This window comes from Antechinus flavipes, chromosome 1 (assembly GCF_016432865.1).
Source record: "Antechinus flavipes isolate AdamAnt ecotype Samford, QLD, Australia chromosome 1, AdamAnt_v2, whole genome shotgun sequence".
Taxonomy (NCBI): domain Eukaryota; kingdom Metazoa; phylum Chordata; class Mammalia; order Dasyuromorphia; family Dasyuridae; genus Antechinus; species Antechinus flavipes.
The window spans coordinates 123,537,650-123,564,820 of record NC_067398.1 but is presented as its reverse complement, the minus strand read 5'-3'; the positions used below and the strand labels follow the sequence as shown (position 1 = coordinate 123,564,820).

Sequence of the window (27,171 nt, the reverse complement as noted above, 5' to 3'; positions counted from 1 at the left end):
TATATTAAGTATATATAGACCAATGATTATCACAAATAGCTGATTATGTTCAGGAAGGAGTATGAGAGGTATCAGTAAGGAGATGTTTAATGGAAAAAGGAGGTGTGCCTGTCATGGAGCCATGATGAAGGATAATAGATGGAGAGCCTGTAGTCTGTTGTTGGTATTCCTATGATGTCAAGAGATTGAAAGAAAGAGCCACAGCATACTGAGTTAGGCATCTATTCATGATTTATAAGAAGACAAGGACAAGAGTCTCAGTGGGTTGGACCAGAGGTGGGCAAGAATCATACATAGATGGATTGCTTTTTGGTTTTTTTTTTTTTTTTAGCAGCTTTTTATTTTTCCAAATACATGCAAAGATAATTTTCAACATTTAGCTATGTAAAATCTTCCAGATTTTTCTCCCTGCTCCCTCCTTCTCCCTCTCCTAGACAGCAAGCAATCCAATGTAGGTTAAATGTGTGCAGTTCTTCTAAACATATTTCCATATTCATCATGCTGTGTAAGAAAAATCAGCTCAAAAGGGAAAAAAAATAAGAAAAAAGCAACAAGCAAATTACCATCAACAAAAAAGATGAAAATACTATGTTTTAATTCACATTCAGTCTCCATAGTTCTTCCTGGATGTGGATGGCTCTTTCCAGTATAAGTCTAATGGAATTGCCTTGAATCACCTCATTGTTGAAAAGAGCCAAGTCAGATGGATTGCTTTTTTTACCATTGGGAATGTGTATCTACATGAATATACTGATCATTCACGCTTAGTGTACTTTTATTCTTTTAAAAGAATTTTGTTTCTTTTTATATTATGAGCAATCATTCTGCGTATTTTTATGTTTTCACTAAAATATTTTCTCTAAGGACATCTAGTACAGAGCAAAATGTTAAATTACATATGGGTTACTTTATATGTTTGGTGATGGTATTTATTTAAAAATATTTTATAATTCAGAAAATCAGGCTTGCTCTACTCCTCAACAATCCAACATCATTGAGATTAAATAATAATGTTTATAGTGTGCCAGGCTGTGTGCTAAGCACTTTGCAAATGTGTTTTCATTTGATCCTTGTAACATTCTTAGGGAGGGAGGTACCATTTTACAGATGATGAAACAGGCAAATCGAGATTAAATGATTTAAGAGATTAAGGTCAGGTTTGGACTGATCTTCTTGGTTCCAGGCTAGTGCTCCATCTACTGTACTACCTTGGAAATTTTGGGTTACATCTTAACCTTGGAAAAGGTGACCACAGTTGATATGAAGAGAGAAATTTTGTTATGATGTTAAGGGAAGTGACTGTTCCTAGTAATTGTTGAATCGTAACTAAGATCTCTTTCAGTTATAATGTTATTCTATTATTTACAATCTAATGGTGGAGAAAAGAAAATATATTACCATATTAATTTAAAAAGCTTTTCTGAAAAAATAAAAATTTTCTGGCTATTAAGCACAGTCATTTTATGACACAAGCTGCTAAAAAGGAAAAAATAAAAGTGGGAGAATAAAATTTTAAAAAAACTTTCGGTGGAATTATAGAGGAAATGAAAAGTAAGAGAGAACAAGGGAATTAGCAGATATTTGTAGAAGTCCTGACCTAATCAATTTTCTCTTACTACTTTGGTTAAGATGAACAAAACATGTAATTATTTAATCAGGATAGCTGGATCACATAAGCTGTTTCTCACACATATATCCTATTCATTCAACAAGTTCTAAAAAACTATTTCTAGAATAAAAAATTTCAATAATTTCTGTGTCCTGAGTGACTTATCAGTATGCCAAAGTTTATGTAATTAAACTAAACTTCTCATTTTTCTTAAATAATCTTTTCCCATCATTACCACAGAGATACTATAGCCATCATACAATCCTTTTTTTTTTTTTTTTTTTTTTTTTGTTCTCATCACACATTAAAGAAGTCACCAAATTTCTACCACCTTTTAAAAAAATATCTTCAAATACATGCAAATACGTATCCAGGTTGTCTGACTAGTTTGTTACCTTATGTTTAAGTTTGTTTGTGGTCTCCCTCCTATTATCTGCTTTATTTTGTACAAAATAAGAGGAAGAGTCTGAGCAGCTTTGTTTTGTAAACACCAAGAAGCTGTGAAGGAAAAATCAGGTTAAAGGAAAGGATCTCCAAAGAATTTGATAATCTCTTTTCATTATCACTTTCTGTGAATCCACTACATTTAGACTTAACCTCAGAATCTCAGATTTGCTATTCCAAGAAGTAGAAGTGACATCAAAGAAAACAAAGATGGGAAAAGCATCAGAGGTCAGTGATTTAGAAGACAGTTTTTGTTTTTTGTTCCCCCTCCTCCCCCCCCCCCCAATTTTTATTTTTAACCCTTAAAAAAAAAAAAAACATAGATGGATTGCTTTTTGAACAAAAGCATTAACCTCTGTCCTTCAGGTTTGCTTTTCTCTCTCAAATATGATAGTCAAGAGGATGCAAATCAATTCTTCCACCTAACTCAATTCACTATTATAAAGATTCCAGCTTTATTTAAATTGCTTTTTATTCAAACATCTACGAACTTCAGAAAAGCTGACACTGTACAGAACAGTGAAAGGATCATTATGTCAAAACTAATTAATTGTCACCTAATGAAAGTTTTATCTGAATGTATATAAAGAAATGAATATCAGCTCTATTGGTCAACAAACATTTATACAACACTTATTATGTACATCCATTTGTGGTATCTAGGCCCATAACTTGTGAGTCATCCTTGACTCTTCCCTTTCTTCTAATTTAATTAGTTACACTGTTGTCTTGGTATCATCAAGATGACAGAATTTTGAAAGCATTGAGGAACTGGGTCTCTTAAAAGGGAAGAGAATACTAAATGTTTCAGAAAAAATTGATGGACTTTAAACTTAAAGAAAAAAGGTAAATGAAGAATTATTAATAACTTGACTTAATGCTATTCCATTTCTTCAGAATTTTTATAAGAATAATTAAGGGATTGTATTAGATGTGATAAAGGTGTGAAAAGAGAACAGGTAGCTTTTTGTAAGTAAAACTACAGTGGGTTACATCTGGACAGTCAGACAACTGAGCATGCTCACTTTTTTTTTTTTTCCTGAGTATAAGCAATTATTTGATTTGGTAGAACACAATGCTGCCTTATTAGAACTTTGTGCCAAGTGGGGTTTCTTCCATACATAAGCTAGAATTATACAAGATTCCTTGAAAGTTCTTACAGAGAGGTTTTTTGTTCAACTGTTTGGTCATTAATAGCAAGCAAAGCATAAGTAAAGGAGAAATATATGCCAAAGGTGTTCTCCATTATCGTGGTATATTTACATAATACAGTTCAAATGAAAGGGGATTTATTCTCAGTGATGAGGTACTCTATCATGTTATTAGATGATATTATATTGATTCCATCAAGCCCAAAATGTTTTAAAAGTAACTCAGTTGTTTTAAGTGATTTCCTTAAGAAACCCTATGTTTCCTAAAAAGTTTGATCTGCAAATCCTCACAGAAAAATTTAAGTATATGATTACTATTATATATTGTCCAGACTTTGAAATTGAATGAGCTATCCATTGAGTTAGTATATCGTGTGTATATCCAAGCACAGATAATGGAAGTGAGAGAAGGCAGACTGCTTTTGGGAAATTACATGATGTAGTGTTAAGCATCTCCCTGGGGGGAAAAAAAGCCATTTTTAATTTTTAAACAATTATGTACTTCTGGTGATACAGTATGACCATAAGTTGTTGAATATTTTTATTGTAGCCAGAGAACTAAAATTGCGGGTTATTCCAAAGATGTCTGTGATAGGTATGAGTAGTCTGCAACACATTATCAACAAAGGACCACATAAAGAAATGGCATTAAGGATATCCTAGATGTATGATCAAAAAAGAAGGTTGAGATGGATAATGTTAGACCATCTTTGTGTTTCATTGGTATCCAAACAGTGTCTAGAGAAATAGAGGAACACTATCCTGCAGGTGAGTGTCCAACCCCTTGCAAAGATTTAATGAAACTATATTGATAATATTTGAATAAAAAGAATGGTCATAAATGTGTTTTCATCTACATAACCAGAATTAGTTAGATAGCAGTATTATTAAAGTATTGATCCAAAAAGCTAATGTAAAAATGATCTTCCTTTATTGGCATTTGGACCACATAGTTTCTCTGTTAAAAAAAACTTATGGTCTCTTTCCCCCTCCCACCCAACATACAGGCACATACCATTTTATGTAAGCTTTTCAGATTAAACCTCTTCCTCTTGGATCAAAGCTCTTTGGTAGCCTATTTATTTTTGTGTTTCCTTTATCTCCAACTTTACTTTTTTCCTTCTATTTAGGTAAAACAGCTTCAGAGCCTTCAATTAATTTTTTTTAATTGTTCTTAATCAACTTTAAGATAAAGTTTACATAGCATTGTCATCTTGCCAATAATGAACTCTGTAATTTTTTCTTGAACCATTCAATTTTATGTCTGGCTAGACCTGTAATTTCTTGATTAGTATACTCTTAGGGTGAAAACTAGGGGGAAGATGGACAGGTATTTCTACATTACCTGATGTGCATGAGCTACTTGGGCACTAAAAGATTAAGTGATTGGCCCCATGGTCTACTAGTGAGTGTGAAAGGTAGGACTTTAATTTTGGTCTTCCAATTCCAAAGCCTCTCATGAATGTGAGTATAATAGGCATAGTATTCCTGTCCTGATTTTTCCCCTTGGTTTTTATTGTTTTATTTTTAATAGATCTTTCCATATTTCTGTATCTAACCTGCACTTGTTATGATTATTTTGGGGGGGGGGTGGAGATGGCTAAGTGTATATTTTGACAAATCACATGTCTGGTTGTGCCCAGTTTCTTTTGAGTAATTAAGTTGATTTTGGTAGTTTCTATTTCTAACAGTGGGATTATTAAGACTTAGTTTTGTCTCTTTGCATGTCTTGATTTCTTTCTGTAAGACATTTTGCAACAGTAATATGTGCATATTGATTTAGTCTAAGCTCTGCCAGCATTGAATTTTGTTGTTTTTACTTAATTTTTACCAGTAAAATGAGTAAGTGGTGCCTAAAAATTATTAGTAATACATTTTGTTGTTTCCTTATTTGTGTTTTTCTCTCTTGTGAATTTGCTGTGAGTGTTCCTTGACTTGTTACTATTATAGATATAATTAGTTCCATTTAAATTCTGAAAGTCATATTGTTATCTTTAGCACTGATTCTTTTTTCCATTTTCTTCTTTAATTTCTGATTGTAACCAAAGGATTTTAGAACAGAAGAACCTTAGAGCTCATCTAGTTCAGTTTTAGAGATGAGGAAACTGAGATCCAGAGGGAATTAATGATTTGCCTCAATTTAAACAACTAATTATAGCATAAAGTGGATTAGAATTGAGGTCTCCCAATCTACCATTCTTCAACTATTTTAAGGATATCCTTCTCTACTCTGTGAATACCAGACTGGTTTTCTGTGACCTGCGGTGAGCTTTCCCTTATCTTCTTGTTTAAGATCATCCACAAATGTAAGTAAACCGTCTCACCATTTTATGGATGATATTCTGTATTGCCTCTAGAAGAATGCTTCAGTTTCCTCATATGTAAAATGAGATTACTCTCCCAGAGTTGTTTTATGAGGCTCAAATGAGATAACATATGTAAAGGATTTGCATACATTAAAAGTGTCATAAAATGATTATTATCATTATTGTGTTTCTTTATTTTTTTCAGTTTCACATTCTTTCCCTGCATTTCCTTCCCCACCTATTGAGAAGACAAGAAAAATGGTACTCATTATACATATGAAATCATGCAAAACATTTCTTCATAAGCTATGTTCCCCCTCTTCCTTTTAATTCCTCCCAAAGCATGAAAAGTAAAGAAATGGAGGGGGGGAAAACTTCAGCCTATACCTTGATTCCATCAGCTCTCTCTTTACAAGTACATGGTATTTTATATCACTTTGGAACCTTTGGAATTACGAAAGTTCATCATATTGATCAGTTACTAAGCCTTTCATGTTGTTATTATTACTGTTATTGTGAACAATAACAATATCTTTAACTTTTCCCCTCTCTTTTCACAATACCCTAACTTTCCATGTGTTCCATTCTTACCTTTGTTAAGTGCTTTTGCCTTAACCCATTCCATTTGTTTCTTTGACTCTGGCTTCACTTGGTTTCTTTTGCCATCTTGGCTCTTCCCAACTACTATAATGAGTCATTAAAAGCTATCTTAAAATTTCTTGTCCGCTTGACTTTAGGCTGATAATCCTGACCTCTCCTCCTCCCCTTCTCCTACATACTGTGTTATTGCCCTCTTTAAGACTGCCGAGTCACTTCAGAATGATGTAAAATCAAGGTGATTTTACCCACTGATTTAGTGATGTGTAATGTAGGCTGGGCCTTTACTATTGACAGCACATTTGCTTTTTGTCCCTATGAATTCCATATTTCTTTTCCTATATTGACAATCGGAAATCTTTTATCAACAAAATGCAGATCTTACTATTCAGTCATCCTTACACATGCAATTACAGCAAATGACTAATCCTTGAGATGATAATCATACTCACTGAGAGGAATAGGATCACAGATTTAGAAAGAACTTTTTGGGCTAGCTAGTCTAACTCCATAATTTTACAGATACGGAAACTGAGACTTAGGAGGTTTGGTAACATCCAAGGTCACACAAATAGTTTCAGAGGTTGGATTTGAATTCAAGCCCTCTGGCTTCAGAGTCAATGCTCCTTCCATTGTATTTCTAATCTTATCAGGAACATTCCTCTTAGAACCACTGAAATAATATCCCATTTCTACTACTACTGTACATTTACATAGGCTCATGGGTTTAGCTCCAGAATGAGTCTTAGAGGACTCAGTCCAACCCCTTCGTTTTACAGAGGCACAAGGAGGGTAAGTGACTTGCCCAAGGTCACATAGGTAATAGGTTAGATTTTGGACTGTATTACTGACTTCCAATACTGTACCCTATTTCTTTTTTGCATTGTTCAAAATGTTAATATGTCTTATTCAGGTTTGCTAAAGTTAGAGAGAAATCATCAGTAATTTTAGGCTTAAATTTATACACAAATGTAAAGTAGAAATACTTTTAAGTTCATAAAGAGAGTATAATATAGATCATTCATATTGTAATTTGGAAGAGTTAAAAGCCATGAATGTGTGCCACCAAGTAAAATATTAGCTATGGAATTAAAGAGAAACCTCTTTAATAAAAGACTATAAGAAGCTCTCAGTTTGATACCTTTGTGTATCAGAAAACAAGACAGTAGAGTACTAACTACTTCAAAAAGGTACATAAAATAGAAAACATCCTTATTTTGTCTTCTGAGAAGATGAAATGCCAAATGAATGTTGCATATAATGGGATGTTATGTTGTTAGTAGCCTTGTATATGGTCAAAAAAAAGGAGGAATAGGCAAAGTAGGCAGCCATCTAGAGCAAACATGCATGAGGGTACAACAAATAAAACTCTGTGTAGTGACAATAATACATTTTGTGATTAGCCAAATTATGTATTAAAACAGGAATTCTCAATTTTTTTTGTTCCCCACAACCCTTTATAAGTTGTTTATGTGTATTATATCTATATCTGTAAGGATTCAGTGAATGCTTATAGAATGTGATGTGGTTAGAAAAAGTTTTGAGTTGTCTATGATTTGGATAGGTAAGAGGCAAGAAAGCACATTTCAGGCAAAAGAACTAATGTAATATAACATAATATAATCTTTTAAGAGTTGCCAAATCCTTTATAAATGTTGCCTTTTATCCTTAATTTAGGAAATAGGTCCTATTATTATTCTTATTTTACAGATGAGGAAACTGAGATTTCCTCAGTTTAAGAGCTTAAGGAATTTGCCAGGAGTCACACAGCAAAAAAGCGTCTGAGACAAAATGTGAATTCTGGTTTTCTGACTCCAAGTCTAGTGCTATATCTATTGTATTCTGTAGTTAAATGTGAAAAATTTTTAGTAGAGTGACAAAATGAAAGCTTTCTTTTAGAAACATTAACCTGATAGTAGTTCATAGTTTAAGTTGAAAGTGAAAATCACTGAAATCAGAGAAACCAGTTAAGAAAGATATAACAGGACAAGTATGAAGTAGTTCATTAGTTTGGTGGTAATAAGAATGAAAAGTAAGAGATAGGCATGAGAAAAACAATTGAGGAACAGTCAGTGTGACTTGATGACAAATTTGGGGCATACAGAATCAGCTCACCTTGAATGAGAAAAAAGAATTAAGTAGTTTAAAAAGATCGTTGTATTATATATCTCTTATAAGATTTTATATCATATAGAAGAGAACCATCTGACTGGTGAGGATGTTCAGTTATATGTCAATAAAATTCCAAATATAAAGCTAATGAAATTGGTTGGTTTGCTGATTGATTACGTCCTTCGTTCTCAAAGAGGACCAAAATGATATCACTATGGTAGAGTCAAGTTACAATGTGTGTGATTATGGTTGATCAGACCAATATAAGCTTGGAGTGCTCTGCCACAGATTGGACACAAGTAGTTTCTATGAACATTTGAGGTGGCTTCTCTAATTTTGTGCATTTGCATTTCTTCTGGGCTAATTTCATTCTGGTTTGCTCACAGAACACAACACTTTCTCTGATGAGGACATGCCATGCCAGGAGGTCCTATGCCAGTGTCTCCCATGACATATTTGGCATTTCAACAGTGTGGCCAGCCCAGTGGAATTGTGCTCTCTGCAGTAGAGTTGGAATGCTTGGCAGTTTAGTTTGAGAAAGCACCTCAGTATCTGGTCTTCTTATCCTTTCAGGTGATCTTCAGAATCTTCCTAAGACAATTAAAATAGAAGCATTTCAGTTTCCTGGCATGGCGCTGGAACACTGTCTAGGTTTCATAGGCATACAGCAATGAGAGCAATACAGTGGATCTGTAACTTTCAGTTTGTTAGTCAGTCTAACATCTTTCCTCTCTCATACTTTATTTTGGAGCCTCCCAAACACTGAGCTAGTTCTGGCAATGCGTGTGTCAGTCTTATTATCAATGTAGTTATCTCTGGAAAGTATACTGCAAGATAAGTGAACTTATCCGCAGCATTCAAAACTTCACCATTTACTGTAACTGATGGTCCCACATATGTATGGTGTCCTGCTGGCTGATGGAAAACCCATGTTTTCTTGGTGTTGATTGTTAGGCCAAAATTATCACAAACAGCAGAGAAGCAATCTATAGTTTATTGCATCTCAGTTTTGGAGGCTGCATTACATGTACAATCATTTGCAAACAAAAAAATCAGGCACTAACACTCCATTTTAGTTTTGGCTTATAGCCTTTTCAAGTTGAAGAATTTACCATCAGTGTGGTAGTTGATTTTGATTCCATGTTTGTCCTCATGAACGCGTTTGACATCATGCTAAAAAGCATGGGAGCAAGCACACAGCCTTGTTTCCCTCCATTGGTGACGGAGAAAACTCGAGAGTATTATCCATTGTCCAGAACCCATAAGCCATTGCTACTGAAAGTATCAAAAGCCTTGATCAAATCTACAAATGTTGTACACAGACTTCGATTCTGCTCCTGTCATTTCTTCTGGAATTGTTAGGCAGTAAACATTATATTTCAACTGTTCTCCATTCCTTCTGTAGCCACACTGGCTCTCAGGTAGATGACCTTTTTCTAGGTATAGGATCGGCCTATTAAGGATGACTCTGGGAAGAACCTTGCCAGCAATGATTGAGACTCTTTCCCTACCACCCATGACTATCACTATCAAACAGTCTATTTCCTTTGCCTTTATAAAGGTAACAAAATTTTAAAAGGATAAAGGGTAATCTGGAGATGTATGGTTGTGACCTTTCATATCCATGCCGACTAAAATCTTGGATCATATTTAAAATGAATAAACTTCATAGCATTATGAATGGTCATTCATTAATTTCCCTTTCCTCCTTTCTATAAGAATTGGGCAAATCCCTTTACAAAAGAAAGATAACTATCAATTTCTGCATAGAAGTTCCAATTATTGTAGATAATGACTTTATTTCAAGCTGAATATTGAATGCAACAAAACGTCAGCCCCACCAAGTCAATAGTTACTATATAGAACTACAAATGACATAATATTAGGGCTCAGTGAGAGAGCTGTGTGGTTCAGTGGATAAATCATGGGGCCTGGATTCAGGAAGACTTGTCTTCCTAAGTTCAAAATCTGGCCTCTGACAAATAATAACTGTGTGACCAGGAGTCAGTCACTTAACTATTAGTTTAACCATTAGCTTTAGTTTTTTCATCTGTAAATTGAGCTGGAAAAAGAAATGGCAAACTGCTTTAGTATCTTTACTAAGAAAACCCTAACTGGGATCACAGAGTCAGACATGACTCAAACAACTAAAGAAATAAAGTCCAGCTTCTCAGAGAACCTTGTTAATAGTCTCTAAATCTTAAGATTTTGGCTGTTAGATTTATAATTTTTATTATTCCTGAAACAGTGTGGGGAAAATGGATAGAAAAGTACTCTCTTAAGCCAGATGACCTGGATTTACATTTTACTTTTGACTTACTTTGTCAATTTAACCTCTTTGTGCCCCAGGCAAAGTCCCAGACTATGCTTCAAAGAACAGTTGTAGATTTGCATTACTGGAGGGAAATTCCTCACTATAATTATGAAATCACTGGTCCTGGTTTAAGAAAAAAAAATCTTATTTATGGAGTCAAAGTAACAAAGGTTTGCCTATATTCTTGCTGATGGTCATACATTTAAGTTTCTTTGCATTTAGGGTGGGGTATCAAACTCCTGCAACTAAACTTAATGTTGGTTAATGGCTATGGTATGTCTGAGGCTCATTGAATGGATGACGTAAAAACAACCTTGTAATCATAGAACTTTTAATTTTTTGCTTCAAAAATTTTTATTGATAATTTTTGTTTTTTCATTAGTCATTTTCAGTATCTGCTCTTTATAAACAACTGGGCAGTCAGGTCAGGACGTTCAAAAGCTTATCCTTAAAATCTCAGATATAAAGTTAGGGGTTGATGTATTTGACATAAAGTACCTGTAGTACCACATCTTTCTCCTAAAAAGAAAAAAGTGTTGTTTTTGTTTTCTTTTTTTTTTGTTTGTTTGTTTTTACCATTTCATACATTTTGGAGTTGAAAGTGACCTTAAAGATAATTTAGTCAAACTATTTCATTCCTTCTTCATTTTATATAACTGTCTTCACCTGTCTTACATAAAGAGGTGATTTCCTTGGCAAAGGAAACTCCTACAAAGGAAGAAACTGAAGACTCATATAGCTTAAATAAATGATTTGTGCAAGATGAATAGTCAGGTATTTACAGAACTAGGATTGGAATGCAGGTCTCTTGCTCAGTGTTCTTTCCACTTTAACAAAGCTCCACAGTAGGAGGAAGGTTATTTTTTAGCTATCTTCAGATCATAAGATGGCTTATAATTGTTTATAAAATTAAGCGACTGTGGTTATCTGGTTTCCTCTTTTGATGGGGGGGGAATATAATTTTTAAAATTATTTTTTAATAAAAATCATCTTAAATTATTTTTATTAACAATCAAACATTTTAATATACAAAGAACAGGAAGTAAAGTTCTTTTTTTGTTTCTCTTTATTTAAAACAAATACAAAGTAGGAAAAAAATTACATATAGCAGAACATGAGGATTCAAAATGCAAAGCAATAAATTTCCATTTCAAGAAAGCCTATGTAATAAATACTACATATTGTGTATATGGGAAGGGTGCTAGACCTTACCCAAATTGACTATTCTGAGATATCTTCTGATACAGACAGGAAGTATTTATTCAGTCCTTGCAAGGAAAGATCCAAGCACACCAGCTGGGCAGACACAGAGCCTTTCAGCTCCCATCTCCCAGCATTGTAGCAGGCCTGGTGAGCCAGAAATGTTGAATAGATTAAATAGCAAAAGACTTGAGTTCATTGGATGACTGAAAATGAAGTACCATTGACCAATAGTAGCAATGCTGTCTATTTCCTGTGGGTCACGTAACTTCCTGAAACTTAGGCCTAGGGTCTGATCTGCTCCATCTCATAGATTTTTTGAGAAATCTTCACGTGGTCCCATTCATCTGCTATACACATTTTATTTTATTTGCTTCCCTGCCCTCCAAACTTAAATGAAGTGAGGAAATATACACACACATATGTGTATATGTTTGCATATACATATAGATACATATAGATATCTATAATCATATATACATAACATACATCTATGTAAAATGCTTGTTTGCCATCATAAGTCCATGTCTTCTTATATTTTTCTAATTCCATCAAATCATTTCCTACCTCACATTTTATTTTATTATTTCTTAGTCTCAAGTCTTTGCTGGCTTCTGCTTGACCAGTTCTAATTTTTGAGGAGTTTTTTTTTTTTTTTTTTCTTCTTTTAAGATTCTGGATCTTCTTTTCAGTTTGTTGACTTCTTTTCATAATCTTGTTTTTCTTAATATTCTTATATATTTCCTTAATTTTTCCTCAATTTCTCTTATTTGATTTTTAAAGTCTTTTTTGAGTTTTGTGAATTCTTTTTGGGCAAGTGACCATTTGACATTACTCTTTGGGGTAGGAGAGGCTTTTTTTTGCTGCATGCTCCTCTGAAGACAAACCACAGTCTTCTCTATTCCCATAGTAATTTTCATTGGTAGGATTTTTTTCTCTTTTGCCTGCACGCACACTCTCGCGCTCACACTCTCTCTCTCTCTCTCTCTCTCTCTCTCTCTCTCTCTTTTGTTGTTGTTGTTAATAGCAAGTTTTTTTTATCGTAATCACCTCTGGTCCTGAGGTATAGCGGGATGGTGCCTCTGGCCTCAGGGACTCCTCCTGATTTCCCCCTCTGACTTTTGGAGAGCTAGCTCTCTTCTTAGATCCTCCAGCCAATAGTGTCCCTGCCCGATTACTTCTGCATTATTGGACATATGATGGTTTCTTCTCACCCATGGCCATGTGTCTGCAGTACAGCTGGGCCAGTTTCCTTTGTCAGCAGGGGTCCAACTTTTGCCCAGACATAGACATAGACTTAACATATTGTCCTGAATGTGAAAATTCCTTCTGCTGGAGTCAAGACACCTCCCAATCCAGCCAGCTCCATGGTTACCTTACCTGCCCACTGTTTCAGGGGAGCTGGTCATACTTTGCATGGGCCAGACCTCATCCTTGTGTCTTTCTTTATATCTTCTGTAATTATCCAAGGACCACTGTTCTTCCCCAACTCTTGTTTATTTTTACACTTTTATCTTTGCTCTGGGGTGCTGTTTTATCTTGTTTGTGGGAGAGATCTGGAGACCTTGAAATTTTCTGACCTGTTCCACTATGTTCTTAGAATCCTCTCTCAAGAAGTAAAATTCTTTGTTGTGAGCTTCTGCTTCAGTTCTTTAAAAAAACAAAACAAAACAAAACAAAAACAGATTTACTCTTTGTTACAGTTGAACAATAATTTAGAATCCTTGAAAGGAGGCTGACACTTAAAAAGAAGGAAAATCATCCCTAGTGTGGAGTCATTTAGTGTAGGGTCAGACTTAACTCTACCTGTAATTTTTATTCATGCATACATGCATATTGTTATCTGAAGTCATTTATTAAAAGCTTGAGGCACTGTGCTATGTACTGTTAATATTCAGTCATTTCAATTATGTCTGACTCCCAGTGATCCCAATTGGCTTTCTTGGAGAAGATAATTGTGTGTTTTGCCATTTCCTCCTCTAACTTACAAGTAAGAAAACCAAGACTAACAAGGTTAAGTGACTTGCCCAGGATCACATTGCTAATAAAAGGCCAGATTTGCACTCAGGAAGAGAAATCACTTCTTCCTGAATTCCAGATCTCTTCTCTCCTGTTCCACCTACCTGCCTGTGTAATATTGAAACAAATAATCATCATTTTAAAAAAATTTTATTTTAAATTTTATTTTTTATTAAGTACCTCTTATGTGTCAAAAATTGTACTAAGCTTTGAGGATATGAAAAGAGTCAAAATATAATCCCTCTCCTAAAGGAGCTTAAATTTCATGTGAAGTTTGCATAAAAAAGTCAAAATTCTGATTTGGGAATTTAAGTGATTTCTCCTACACCTAAACTAAATTTATTTGACCTTCCCCTTTTTGTTCTGCTTTTTGAAATACCTCACTCTTCAGTGAGTGATGTAAATGGAGCCTCTTTTAAGTTAATTTTGGTATGTCAAGTGAGTGTTGCCTATTTCAAGGAGAAAATAATTTCTTACCATCTTTCTTGAAATGTTTCATATCATATTTTTGTTTTTAATATGGAAATGTAGGTCAGTTAACTAACAATCTTTTGTAATGAGAGATAAAATTGTAAACTTTCAAAAACAAATGAGGTAGTAGTGTAGAATATTTGAATTTTTCACCAGTTTTGGTGGTTTAAAAAATTTTAGATTGAAATGTCACTTGTTTCAGTTATCCATTTAATTATTGAAGTTAATTATGTTTAATTATGAAGTTAAATTGTCAGCTTCACAAAATACTTACTTGATGGCACATTGTAGTCCTTTGAGGCCTCTATAGTTCTTTCCCCCTTATTTCCCTGATTTATGCTGAGTGAGCTAACTATAATGGTCCTTATTCAAGAATATAAAAACTATTTATTTTTGTTGTAAAACTTTATTCTGCACTAATCCCATGATGCATTTCAGTAGCAGTTCAAATTGATGCTATTAATTAACAACTTTTTTTTATTGGTTTGTATTTTTGTGTATTTTGAACTGTAGGAAATTGGAATTCAGGTTGTTGTTGTTCACTGTCCCATAATTGTTATTTTCTAAAATGACACTGAGTCTTTTTGCCCTCTAGTCTCATTCTGTTCTGCAGATATTACTAGTGTAATTGTTCTGTAAGTTTCCCTTGTCTTTTCTTTGATCTCTTCATATTAATTCCATAAATTATGTATTAGCCATCTTATTGTTCGGGAAAGCACCAGAATTTTAAAACCTATGCCTCTTTCATTATTTGTTGTTGTATTATAACTATCATTTTATAAAATATTGTCCTCCCAAGATACCCAAATGTCTTAATCTCAGTGGATCAATGATTTCATTGATGTGGGTACTTCTTCCAAAGTTGAAATTAAAAAATCATGAAATCATGCTGACTGCCTCCACTACAAATATGTTATATAATTTCATTGCTGTATCATTATAGCAAAACAGTTCTTTTACATCTCCCTGATTGATTAATTATCCTACTGAGAATAGTTGCTTTTTCAAATTTTTCATCCCTCAATCAAGCCTTTCATAGAACCTTATCTTAGATTTTACTGAAAAATTGAGGCCATTTGCCAAGTAATTGTACTCTTGGGCGCGTCCTTTCTCCTTTCTCCCCCTCCCCCCAATATTACTTAACTATCTCTTTTTTCACCTGTCTCACATTAAGAGGTGCTTCTCTTCTTGCTAAGGGAAAGTCCTCTGCATGCACAAGTGATCACATTCTAATTCATCTTTTCCAGCATATTGGCCCTTCTCTCATCCCTATTTTATCTGATTCTCTGCTGTCTGTAAACACGCCCATGTCTTCCTTTCATCTCATCCTCAAATAACACTCACTTGATTTATTATCCTTCTCTCCCACCTTTTGTGGCTAAATCCCTTGAGAAGACTGCCAGCAATTGGTACCTCCACTTCTTTTTCTCTCACCCTCTTCTCACTTTTCTGCTTTCTAGCTTCTGATTTTATCAATCACTTAATGCATTTTCTCTAAATGTTCTCTTCATTGCTAAATCTTTATGGCCTTTTCTCCAACCTCATCCTTTTTGACTTCACTGCAGTCAATCAACCTTTTGTCATTGGTACTCTCTTCTCTCTAGATTTTTAAGACATTGTTCTTTCCTGGTTTTAAAAGTTTCTGTTGCTGTGGGGGTGTTCCACAATGCTTTGTCTTTAGTTCTCTTTTCTATCTATACTTTTTTCTTTTCTTATTTTTGAATGATCTCAGCAACTCCCATGGATTCAATTATCACTATGCAGATGACTATTTAGATATCTCACCCTAACCTTTGATCTATCTCCATTGGACATCTTAAACTAGATACTTCCATAGATATCTTAAACTCAACATGTACGAAACTGAATTTATTATTTCCCCTCCATTCCTCTTCCCAACTTCTCTGTTTTTATTAAGGGTACCACCATTGGCTCAGTTATCCAAGCTCCTCAATTCCTCACTCTTTCACTTCTCCCATACATACACTTGTCTGTTCGAGGCATTTTGCTAAATACTGATGTAGATACAAATAAAGACAAAAGATAGTTGTCAAGCTTTAGTATTTTCTCTTTGGCTACTGAGTGGAGGATATAGATTGGAGTGAAGTTGTCTAGGGTGGCGACAGTGTCAAAGGAGAGAAGGGGGTATATAAGAAATATGTTAAAAAGATAAAATCAGAGAGGCCTTGGCAACAGATATTTGAAGGGTAAAAGAAGGCAGTGACAACTAGATTTTGAGCCTGGGTGATTGAGAGGTGTTGGTATCCTTGAATAGTAATGGAGAAGTTCAGAAAGAGGGAGAATTTTTTTAAACAGTGAGTTACATTTTGCATACTTGGTATTTAAGACTTCTAGGAGCCATCAGTCTGTTACGCTTAATAGACAATTGGAGGTGTAGGACTGGAGATGAGCAAAGAGATTTGAACTAGATAATGATATGAGCAGCAGCAACAACAGTATAAAGTTTCTTTTGTAAAATATAATCAGTAATACTTGTAGAATCCTTTTTGGAAAGTTGTTGTGGAGTTTAATTGAGATGAAGTATATAAAGAATTTTCAAACCTTAGAGTATTATATAAATGTTGATTATCATTGTTAATCCTTCAGAAAAGCATTTAAATGACAAAAAATGCTATATAAATTATACAAAAAGCTTTTAAATAGTAGTATTAATATAAATACACCAGAACTAATAGCCTAAATATTCCAAAACACAGCTGCTGAGTCATTTTGTCGAGTTCCTTTGTCTTTAAATATGAACAACCTTTTGCACTTGTAATAATAGACTCCTAATTAGGGAACTGTGGAAACTTAATGGTTATGCAAGTACAGTTGTAAAATATAATAGGTTAAGACATAGAAATTGTAGTACAACCAGTGATTGTAAGCTTTGTAAAAGTAATAGTTTCTAATAGTTATTTCATGATCTTCTAAAAAATGTCTTTAAGCTTCAGTGCTGTATTTCTAATAATGTTTCACTGTTGGAAAATCCTGTTGTGTCATCAAAAAACAATGAACTGTGTGATAAAAAATTTTCTTTGGTTTGATGGATGTCCTATGATAACATGTTTTGTACATTTCTACACAGTTCTCTATAAGTCCTTTCTTAAGTTCCTATCTTCTATTAATTATTAATAGCTTAAGTGGGAGAATGGTAGGGAAGAGATGGAAGAAACCATCTGTAAGTTCTATTTATTTTTCTTTTGCTTCTGTCAAATAGTACTATGTTTCAACTTGCATATCCTTTTCAATTATAAACACTTGTTTATTATTTATTTGTTATCCATAACATTTGATAGGAATATCTAAACTACTATATTAAAGAAATTTACAAAAAAGATCCAAAAGCCTAGAGGAAAACTGTGTGATAAAGGACTAAAAATTCTACTGTTTTTGCAATTGGTGGAGAATGGTAATGTGATTCTTTACTTTGTAATAGAATACAATATGTAAAAAGTTGTATTCCATTGAGCTAATATTCAGAATCTGTTTGATACTGGGGCTGATTCTCCCATGTTTTTTCTACTCTTTGTTCTCCCAAGTTTGCTTAGTACCATACTGCCTTATTAGTTTTACACTTCTTTTTTTTTTTTCCGTGTGCTACATGAATATAGAATATTATGGTTATGTTTACTGTGATTAAAGCAGAATCTCTATTTTAAAATCCATTTTTTCCTAGTGTATTTATGATCATGACAAGAATCTGACATTTAACATTACATACTTTTCCTATAGAAATTGTTTGCTTATAGCTGTTGATGTTAAAGAGGTCATCTGATATAATGTCTTAGGTTTTACAGAAATTTTGGAATGATTAATTTGAAAACCTTTGTAACATATGTTAACATTTTTATAAGTTTAAAATGCTAATACTTTTAAGATGTACATAAACAATACAGCATTGTGTGAAGTGGTAAGAATTATCTTTTATATTCTAAGTAACTATTCAAACTCTTTTGTTAATGGATTTTACTATCATGTGTGATAATGTGATGTCACAGGGTAATTCCTTGTATACCAACATTTCAGAAATATTCTCCCATAAAAAAATACAGAGGTCCCTAAAAAAAAAAGTTGTAGCAAAAGACAAGAGCACAGGGCAGTGGATAGAGCACCAGCCCTGAAGTCAGGAGGATCTGAATTCAAATGTGGCCTCAAACACTTAACACTTCCTAGCTGTGTGACCCTGGGCAAGTCATTTAACCCCAATTGCAGTAGTAAAAAAAAAAGGGGGGGGCGGGACGAGCACATTTCATTTTTTATTTTCTTTGTATTGTGTCAGTCATATACACTTTTTATTATCAACTAGTATAAAAGCTGATAATTGGTATGACAAGAGGTTCAATATAATCTTTCTTTAATGATTTATAAACTCTGTCCAATTATATACCCTTCCCATCCTGATCTCCCCATTCTAGTTATATCCTCTACATCATGGTTATTCTGAACTCTGGCTATCATTGTTCAAATCATTTTTTTTATTTCTCACTTCTTAGTACCATTCCCTCAACCACCCTCCTAGTGACCTAAAGCTAACCCATCTCAAAAACTGCTTTTTGGAATGCTTATTCTAAGTTATAAACTTACTATCATCTTAAATTGTTAACTTTCTCACTTTTTCCTGTCATTAAGACCTGGTTCCCACCTGGACAACACAACCTCCCTTTCCAGCATTGAGTACATACACTTTCTTTCTTTTTTTTATTTTTTATTATAGCTTTTTATTTACAAGATATATGCATAGGTAATTTTTCAGCATTGACAGTTGCAAATCCTTTTGTTTCAACTTTTTCCCTCCTTTCCTCCACCCCTTTCCCAGATGGCAGGTTGATCAATACATATTAAATATGTTAAAGTATAAGTTAAATACTATATATATATATATGTCCAAACAGTTATTTTGCTGTGTAAAAAGAGTCTGATTTTGACTATTTCACTCATTTCTGCCTGATAAGTAACTCTAGTTGAGATGGAGAAGTTGGATATGCCTTACTTCTCTTTCTCATTGCCACTTTGAATTTCTTTCTCTACCAATACTTAGCAACAGTCTTTCCTCCTTTGTGGTTCACTCAGTCAAAATCCTGGTAGCTGTTGTTTACTGACCTATAAGGCACTTCCTTTCTTCCCTCTGAGTTCAGTGCCTGACTTAATTTCTCTCCTCAATTTCTATCTTCATAGTAGGAGACTTCAGCATACATATTGATACTTCCTCATAAACCCTTACGTTCAGTTTCTCAGTTTACTAATTTCCCATGACCTATTTGTCCAGCCCATTTCAAAAAAACAATGATTGTCCTACCCTTGATCTTATCACCACCCCAAAATACCATTCCTTTTGCATGACCTCTAAAATGCCCTTATCTGACCACAATTTATTTTCATTCCACCCCTTCCTCTGATTGCAACTCCATACACTTTTTTCCACATTTCCAATCCCCAGACCTCTTAGTTTTCTCTCAGGCTGTCACCTCTACAATAACCTCTTCTCCTCTTCCCTCTCCCTTCTTGACTATTTGGTGAATCATTGTAACTTTTCCCTGTTCTCATCTCTTGAATCTTTTTCCTTCTCATATCATATTGTTTCACCTTTAAATCCACTTGGACTTTTTGATAATAACCTGATTGATGGGATACATTAGCAGTTATTAAAGTCCAAAAAATTAATTTGAATTCCTTTCAATTTTGGTAATATTAACAACTATAATAGCTATTATATATATGTGGGGAGAGAGAGAAAATGACAATGAGAATAAATGAGTTATAAGGTTTGCAAAACACATATTTCTTGATCCTCACAACCACTCTGGAAGGCAAGTACTATTTATCCTCATTTTACAAATAAGGAAAGTGAGGTCCAAACAGAAGTTAAGTGACTTGCCCAGAGTCCTCCAGTTATTAAGTATCCATGGTACAATTAGAATATGTCTTCATTATTTCAAGTCCAGCACTTTATGCATTGTGCCACCTTTTTTCCTTTTTTTTTTTTTTTTAAGGAAATGTTACAAATATAAAGTGGTTAGGAATCATTAGGATAAAAAGTACGTTAAATTTATTGACTTCAAATGCTAGAATAGATTTGATCATAACAATTACAAGAATTAAGGAAAGCTGTCAGTATTAATTGAGAATGTCTATAGCATGGGCTAACATCCCTAAAGTAAACTATCTTTAAAAAAATAAGTATACAAAATTATTGTATTATAACTGATGTTTATATATTGCTTTTAATTACTTTGACCAATTTTTTAAATAATTAAAATTTTGTTCATTTTTATCGCCATTGCCTTCTTTATTGCTTACCTCCTCAGTCTTTACAGCATGTAGAAAGTGTGCACCATTATTTCCTTCCTGCTTCTCTATTGTTTATAATTTCAGCAGTTCCGAATGGCTGTTTTTAAATTTAAAATATTTCAATCACTGATAGATTTTTGCCTCTAACTGCTCACTTATTTTTATGTTTATATAATCTAAAAAACACATGTAATCCCTGGACTTGTTATATAATCTAAAAAACACATGTAATCCCTTTACTTGTCTCACAATAATAACTAATGCTGGCTATCAAGATGGGCCATTGATTATTTTAAGAAAAATACTGAAGTATATGCTTCCCTCTTCCTATTTCCTGGGATCTATTGTTATTATTCACAACTTTGCTTGTCAATTGTACAAAGATTTTGATTATAAGCTAGGCTGTAGTCTTAGTCTTATTTTGTACAAGCCAGATATTTTGGGAGGGACAGATTGAGGATAGATGAAATTGAATCAGTAAATAGGAAGGAATAATGCTAGATGGTTCATCTGAGGTGAAAAAAATGTAAATATGAAATGAAAAGATTTGTAATTAAATCATCTGCAAGTTGTGTGAGTAACATTTTTTAGTTTGTGTTTTTGTTTAAGTAATACATGATACTGTGTTATTAATAGAGGTTATAGAAACCATATAATCACTCTGTACATAGAATCAGTACTCTTAGATTACATATGCTCATTAGTTGTTTTAAGTGAACTTTATTATGAATTCATTTGTAAATAATAGCGTAAATGTCTGTAATGTCCTTAAAGTGTGATTATCTAAAACCTTAGTAATTTAACTGTTGTAAACTTCAGTGACAGAGCTTGGGTTTCTACATTTTAAGCAGAAATCTAAAGAGTTTAAGAGTTTCTAGAAGAGAAAATAGAAAAATTTCCTTAGAATTACTTCTCTGAAGTTCCTTGATCCCATCCCTATAGAAGGCTTGTTTTTTTCCTGCCTCAAATTTTCCTACATCAATGAGACTGTTTTTACCTGCAATACTTACCATATAATACTAGCTTGTTAATTGTTTATTTAAGAGAATGTTAGTGCAGGGGTGGGGAATATGGTCAGCAGGCTGTATAAAGCCTATGAAATCATTTACTAAGGCAACCACAGGCAGTGATGATACAACAACTGTTCCCGACTACTTAAGTTCTACAAGTTGATAATGCATGATTCAGCAATCATGTTATAAATATCCAAATGGCCTTTGACCAAAAAAAAAAAAAGTTTCCTAGACCTCTTCTCGTGAATAATTGGTCAAAATATGAACAGTTTTTTAAAAGAATTACAAACTATAACAACAATATGGGGAATTCTCCAAATGTCCAAAAGAAATCCAAATTAAATGAATTTTGAGGTTATTACTTTATACTTGTAAAATATTGGCAGATAGGACAAAAGAAAGAAACAATCAGTAATAAAATGGTGGATCTAGGAATCTAGCCGTTCTGTAAAACAGTTTGGAATTGTGAATTAGTTGTACAATACTCTGCACATCATTTGACCTAGATACCCCATTACTTGGTGTATGTCACAAAAAGAAAGGTTAAAATACTGGCCACAGCACTTTTTGTGATTACCAAGAACTGAATGCAAAATGGTTATTCATGTATTGAAAAGTGATTTAACAAATTGTGGCATAGGTGTAGGTATCATTTCACTATCCATTGAGCACCTATTATGTGCCAGATGTGCAAAAAATGTAAGTCCCTTCTCTTAGAGTGTTTGCGTTTGAATAGAGAACGCAAAAAGTACATATATAAGTATATTAAAAATAAAGAACAATGCAATTAAATATAAGATGGTTAATTCCAAAGCAGGGCAGTAGCAATTGGTTATTTGGAGATAGGAAAAAAACTTAATGGTGTGGTAGGGCATTTTAGCATAAAAGACAGATTAGAAATGGAAGATCACATATGAGGAACAGAGAGGAGGCCATTTTGGCTGGATTTCAAAGCGTTTCTGATTAGGAAAATGTTGTATAGAAGTTGTTTTATAGATAATGCAAATAGTGTGTTTTGTAACTGGGAAAATATATGAAATATTTTTCAATTGCTTCTTCTTTTGTACAGAGCCTTATGATAACTTAAGGGAGATTCTTCAAAATGTGGCCAAATTGCAAGGAGTATCAAATATGAGAAAGCTAGGTCATCTGAATAACTTTACTAAGGTAAGACCCATGGAATTTATTCCTTGTCTGATTTGTTAGCGATACTTATGAAACATTTTCTAACCTCTTTTTTGCTATTGACCATTTTAAAACTCTTATTAGTCAGTTGTTGGAATAGTTGTTTAATTTCACCTCTGTATCACATTCTATAAAGAGGCTAAATATTGATAATGAAACTTGGTGATTTCAGAATGCTGGGCTGCCCCTAATTTTTGTTAGATTGACACTGAAATGGTTTGCCTAACTATAGGTCTTAGTCTTTTACCCTAAATTCTGTTATCTAGGATAATTTTGAGGAACCTTAGGAAAATGTAATGCCAGACATAGAAATGTTCCAGAAACCATATTCTAGTACCCATGTGGATCCCTTAAGGTCTTATTAGGCCGGTACTTGAGATAATCTCCAAGAAAAGTAAAATGAATTTAGGGGGTTTTCGTTGTAAATATACTTTGAGAAGCTAGCATAACTTGAAGACGTGAAACCTTTCTCAATATACATATTTAACCAAAATTCACTGGGAAATCACACAATCTCCTTCAACTTCCATATATGGTATTTTAAAAAGTAGGGCCTTGTGAGTGAGACTTAAGTTTCTATGACACATAACAATTTATTACCAAATTGACAAGATTTTAAAGCACACATTTGAAAATGAATAATTATTTTATACAGGAAGCCAAAAAAATAAGTAGTTTTAATAATCAGGATACTGTATTATAAGTTTGTGAAGGTGGCTTATAAGTCAACCAATAAGCATTATTAAGTACATTCTATGTGCCAACAGGCTGGATGCTAGATATGCAAAAACAGAAACTTTAAACCTTTTAAGTTTATATTCTCTTATGGAAGTTGGAAGAGAGAATGAATATTATAGTGTGTGTACATGTATATACATATACCTGAAATCTATACAAAATATATAAGGTAGCTTTTTTTAAAGGAGCAACACACTAGTGATCAGAGGAGTAGGTGTCACTTTATTTTGAGAAACTAGGGGTTCTAAGAGGTGGAAGTGAACGAGTGTTCTCTAGCTAGTGGAGCAGGTTTGGCATACAGACTTTGAGTTGGGAGATAGAATGTTGTGTCTAAGACTTATTTGACTAGAACATAGGGTATATAAAAGGAGGTACTGCGTATTTTGTCTTAAAAAGTAAATTGAGGCCAGTTTGAAAGGATTTTACATGCCAAATCAAGGAGTTTTTATTTGATTGTAGAGGGAATAGGGAGTTGTGGAATAGGAAAGTGAAATGGTCAAACTTTACTTTAGGAATATTGCTTGGGTAGTTCTTTAGATTGAGGATGGAGTTTGAAGACCTGAAGACTGTTTTGGAGGATGTTGTTTTAATGAAAGGTAATGGGTGTCAGCTTGGATTGGGCTCTATGAGTGGAAAGAACTGACGAGAGAAATATGGTAGATTTGAGATGTGGCAACTAATTGACTATAGGGAGCGGTTACAAACCTGAGTGACTAAAATACTAGTGGTACCTTTTACAGAAATAGGGAAATTAAAAAGTGAAGTGGGTTTTGAGGGGGAGGAGAGATAAGTTCTTTTTTAGATTGTTAAGATTGAGTTGCCTTTGGGTCAGTGCTTGGAAATGTCTGGCAGGCAGCTGGCTATACAAAGCTGGATATATATCCAGGAGTCATCTGCGAAGAGATAATTCAGCTCTTAAGAGCAGATGATATCATCAAGAAAGAGAGTTCTGACAGTCAATAGGTTGAACTCAATTTTATTTGGAACACTACAAAAATATTTCCCAGGTGACTTTGGATGTTTCTGCACACGTGCATGCGTGTGTGTATGTGGTGTGTGTGTGTGTGTTTAAAGACCACAACTTGGAAGTTATAATCTGTCTCCCCAGAGCAAGCGGATGTTAGTGCAATCTGAAGAGAAGAGGAAACTTTTAACTAGAGCTTGAGAGTGAAAGCACCACCATGGTTCTCCTTCTATCCCTGTTATACATGGAAAGAGTTTAAAGAAGTTTGGATTTTTTTTTTTTTAATTTGAGAATTTTCTATTTCTTTTGTCTTGAAATTTAGAAAGAGCCAGATGAAGTCTTTGGTTTGATGCATATTTGTTGGCAATAGACAGTTACATGCTTTTTATAAATAAACTGTTTAAATATTTAAATATCTCTGATATTTAGCAACTCACTTGAGAAATGGGTTTAAATTGGGTATTAAGACTGGGAGCTTGGTTGATTTTTGGGTTGATTAAGTGACATGTTATTGGAAGAATCTCTGACAATAAAGTAGGACTTTATGATAATGAATTAAGTATGTTATTGCAAAAATGGGATGCTTTTAATGGAGCAACTTTATGTAGGGAATTTAAAAATAACATTAAAACTAAGATTTGTTTTAGCTAACTTTTTTTCCCCCACACATTAATATAAATAAGTCATAGGAATGACAAGTGGAGAAAATCTCCACTTTTATTGTGTATACATGTAGTTAATGTAGTTAACATACTTGATCCTTACAGTTAAAATTCAGTGAATTATATCTTAAGAATTAAGCTTTCTTCTGAGGTATAGCTAGAAGAATCTAATGATCTGATTCTTTAATCACATGAGTGTCACATACCCATAACTGTCTTCTGACATCATTTTTGTAGATAAAGTAATGTGTAACTGTTAGTAGAAACAATCTTTCATTCTCTATTAAAATATTTTAAATTCTGTATGTTAGAACAATTTTTTAATTTTGTGAAACTTTTCACTTGTTAACATGTTCTATTTTCTTTGAAATTTTTCAATCACTTGTTTTTTATTTTAAGTTCATCCAAAAGAATCTTATTTTTAAATAATTTTTATATTAAAAACTCATGCCATAAAAGACATAAGATTATTAAAATAGTACAGGACACAATTTTAAAGAATTACACTTGTCTGTCAGAGAAATTTATAAATAAATACCAAAGTTTATATATATGTCCCACATAGTGCATTTGAATAATAAAACAGTTGGTTTTTGTTTTTTACTTCAGATTTTGAGTATTTTTACTTAGAAACCTTTCCTATGATTGTAGTATATTATTACCACCACCAGGTGGCACTAGGAACCTTTTTTTTTTTTTTTTTTTTTAAATTTCATAGCTTTTTATTTACAAGTTATATGTGTGGGTAATTTTACAACATTGATAATTGCCAAACCTTTTGTTCCAATTTTTCCCCTCCTTCCCTCCACCCCTTCTCCTAGATAGCAGGAAGACCAGTAGAAGTTAAATCTATTAGAGTATAAATTAATACACAATAAGTATACATGACCAAATAGTTATTTTGCTGTACAAAAAGAATCAGACTCTGAAATATTGTACAATTAGCCTGTGAAGGAAATCCAAAATGCAGGCAGGCAAAAATATAGGGATTGGGAATTCAGTGTAATGGTTCTTTGTCATCTCCCAGAATTCTTTCGCTGGGCATAGCTGGTTCAGTTCATTACTGCTCCATTGGAACTGATTTGGTTCATCTCATTGCTGAAGATGGCCAGGTTCATCCGAATTGATCATCATATAGTATTGTTGTTGAAGTATATAAGGATCTCCTGGCCTTGCTTGTTTCACTCAGCATCAGTTCGTGTAAGTCTCTCCAGGCCTTTCTGAAATCATCCTGTTGGTCATTTCTTACCGAACAATAATATTCCATAATATTCACATACCACAATTTATTTAGCCATTCTCCAATTGATGGGCATCTATTCAGTCTCCAGTTTCTGGCTACTACAAAGAAAGTTGGCATTAGGAACCTTGTTTTGAAATCCATATTACAAGCATAAATTTTCTGTACCTAACAATTCATAAAGGTAGCAAATGATAAACAGCAAAGAAAGTCTATCTTATATGGAGCAAACTTTCAAAATCAAACACGCAGACAGAATCTGGTATTATTCACAAATAAAAATTTTTTAAATTAAGTTCCTAAAAACTTATTTCAACTTTCCCTTTCCCTACTAAAAAAAAAAAAAAAAAAAAAAAAAGGGATTTTGCTTCACTACTGGCATGTCCTTTTATATATTTGCTTTCTGTTAATGACAGGAAGCGTTTCTCTATATCAAGCAAATGAAATTAAGAAGGGGGGGAAAGAGATTAGTTTTCTTACCTTGAATATGTAAAATCCCATGAATTAGAGTCATTTAGAGAAGTTAACTTTCTCTTTTTGCATCTAATGTTGTAACTTTTCTTTGAGAAATTTGTTTTTTCTCAATTTTCATTTTAAGCTAGAGTTTGGTGTGACTATTTAATTCATATACGTTGATTTTTCTACTGTTCATATTAAACAGTTGCTTCAGATCTAGATTCAGTGCCTTGTAGGAAAAAAAAATGCTAGTATTAGTATCTTTTATCCAAGACAGAACAGTTGAATAGATTTGAAAGATATTTTAAGAGATTTAAAGTGATTTTATGACATGGGAAAACCATTCTATCCCAATCTTATTTGTATGCTTCACTCCAGAAAAATGTCTTTCCTCACAAA

General features: G+C 33.4%; 1 protein-coding gene across 1 annotated transcript in view; it reads left to right on the top strand.

Moving 5' to 3' along the window:
- Window positions 1–27,171, top strand: part of RICTOR (RPTOR independent companion of MTOR complex 2) — a 118,553-nt gene that overhangs the window by 25,410 nt on the left and 65,972 nt on the right. Inside the window, exon 3 of the mRNA XM_051990217.1 lies at window positions 22,597–22,694. Coding sequence (XP_051846177.1) covers window positions 22,597–22,694 — 98 coding nt within the window. The remainder of the gene's footprint in view (window positions 1–22,596; window positions 22,695–27,171) is intronic.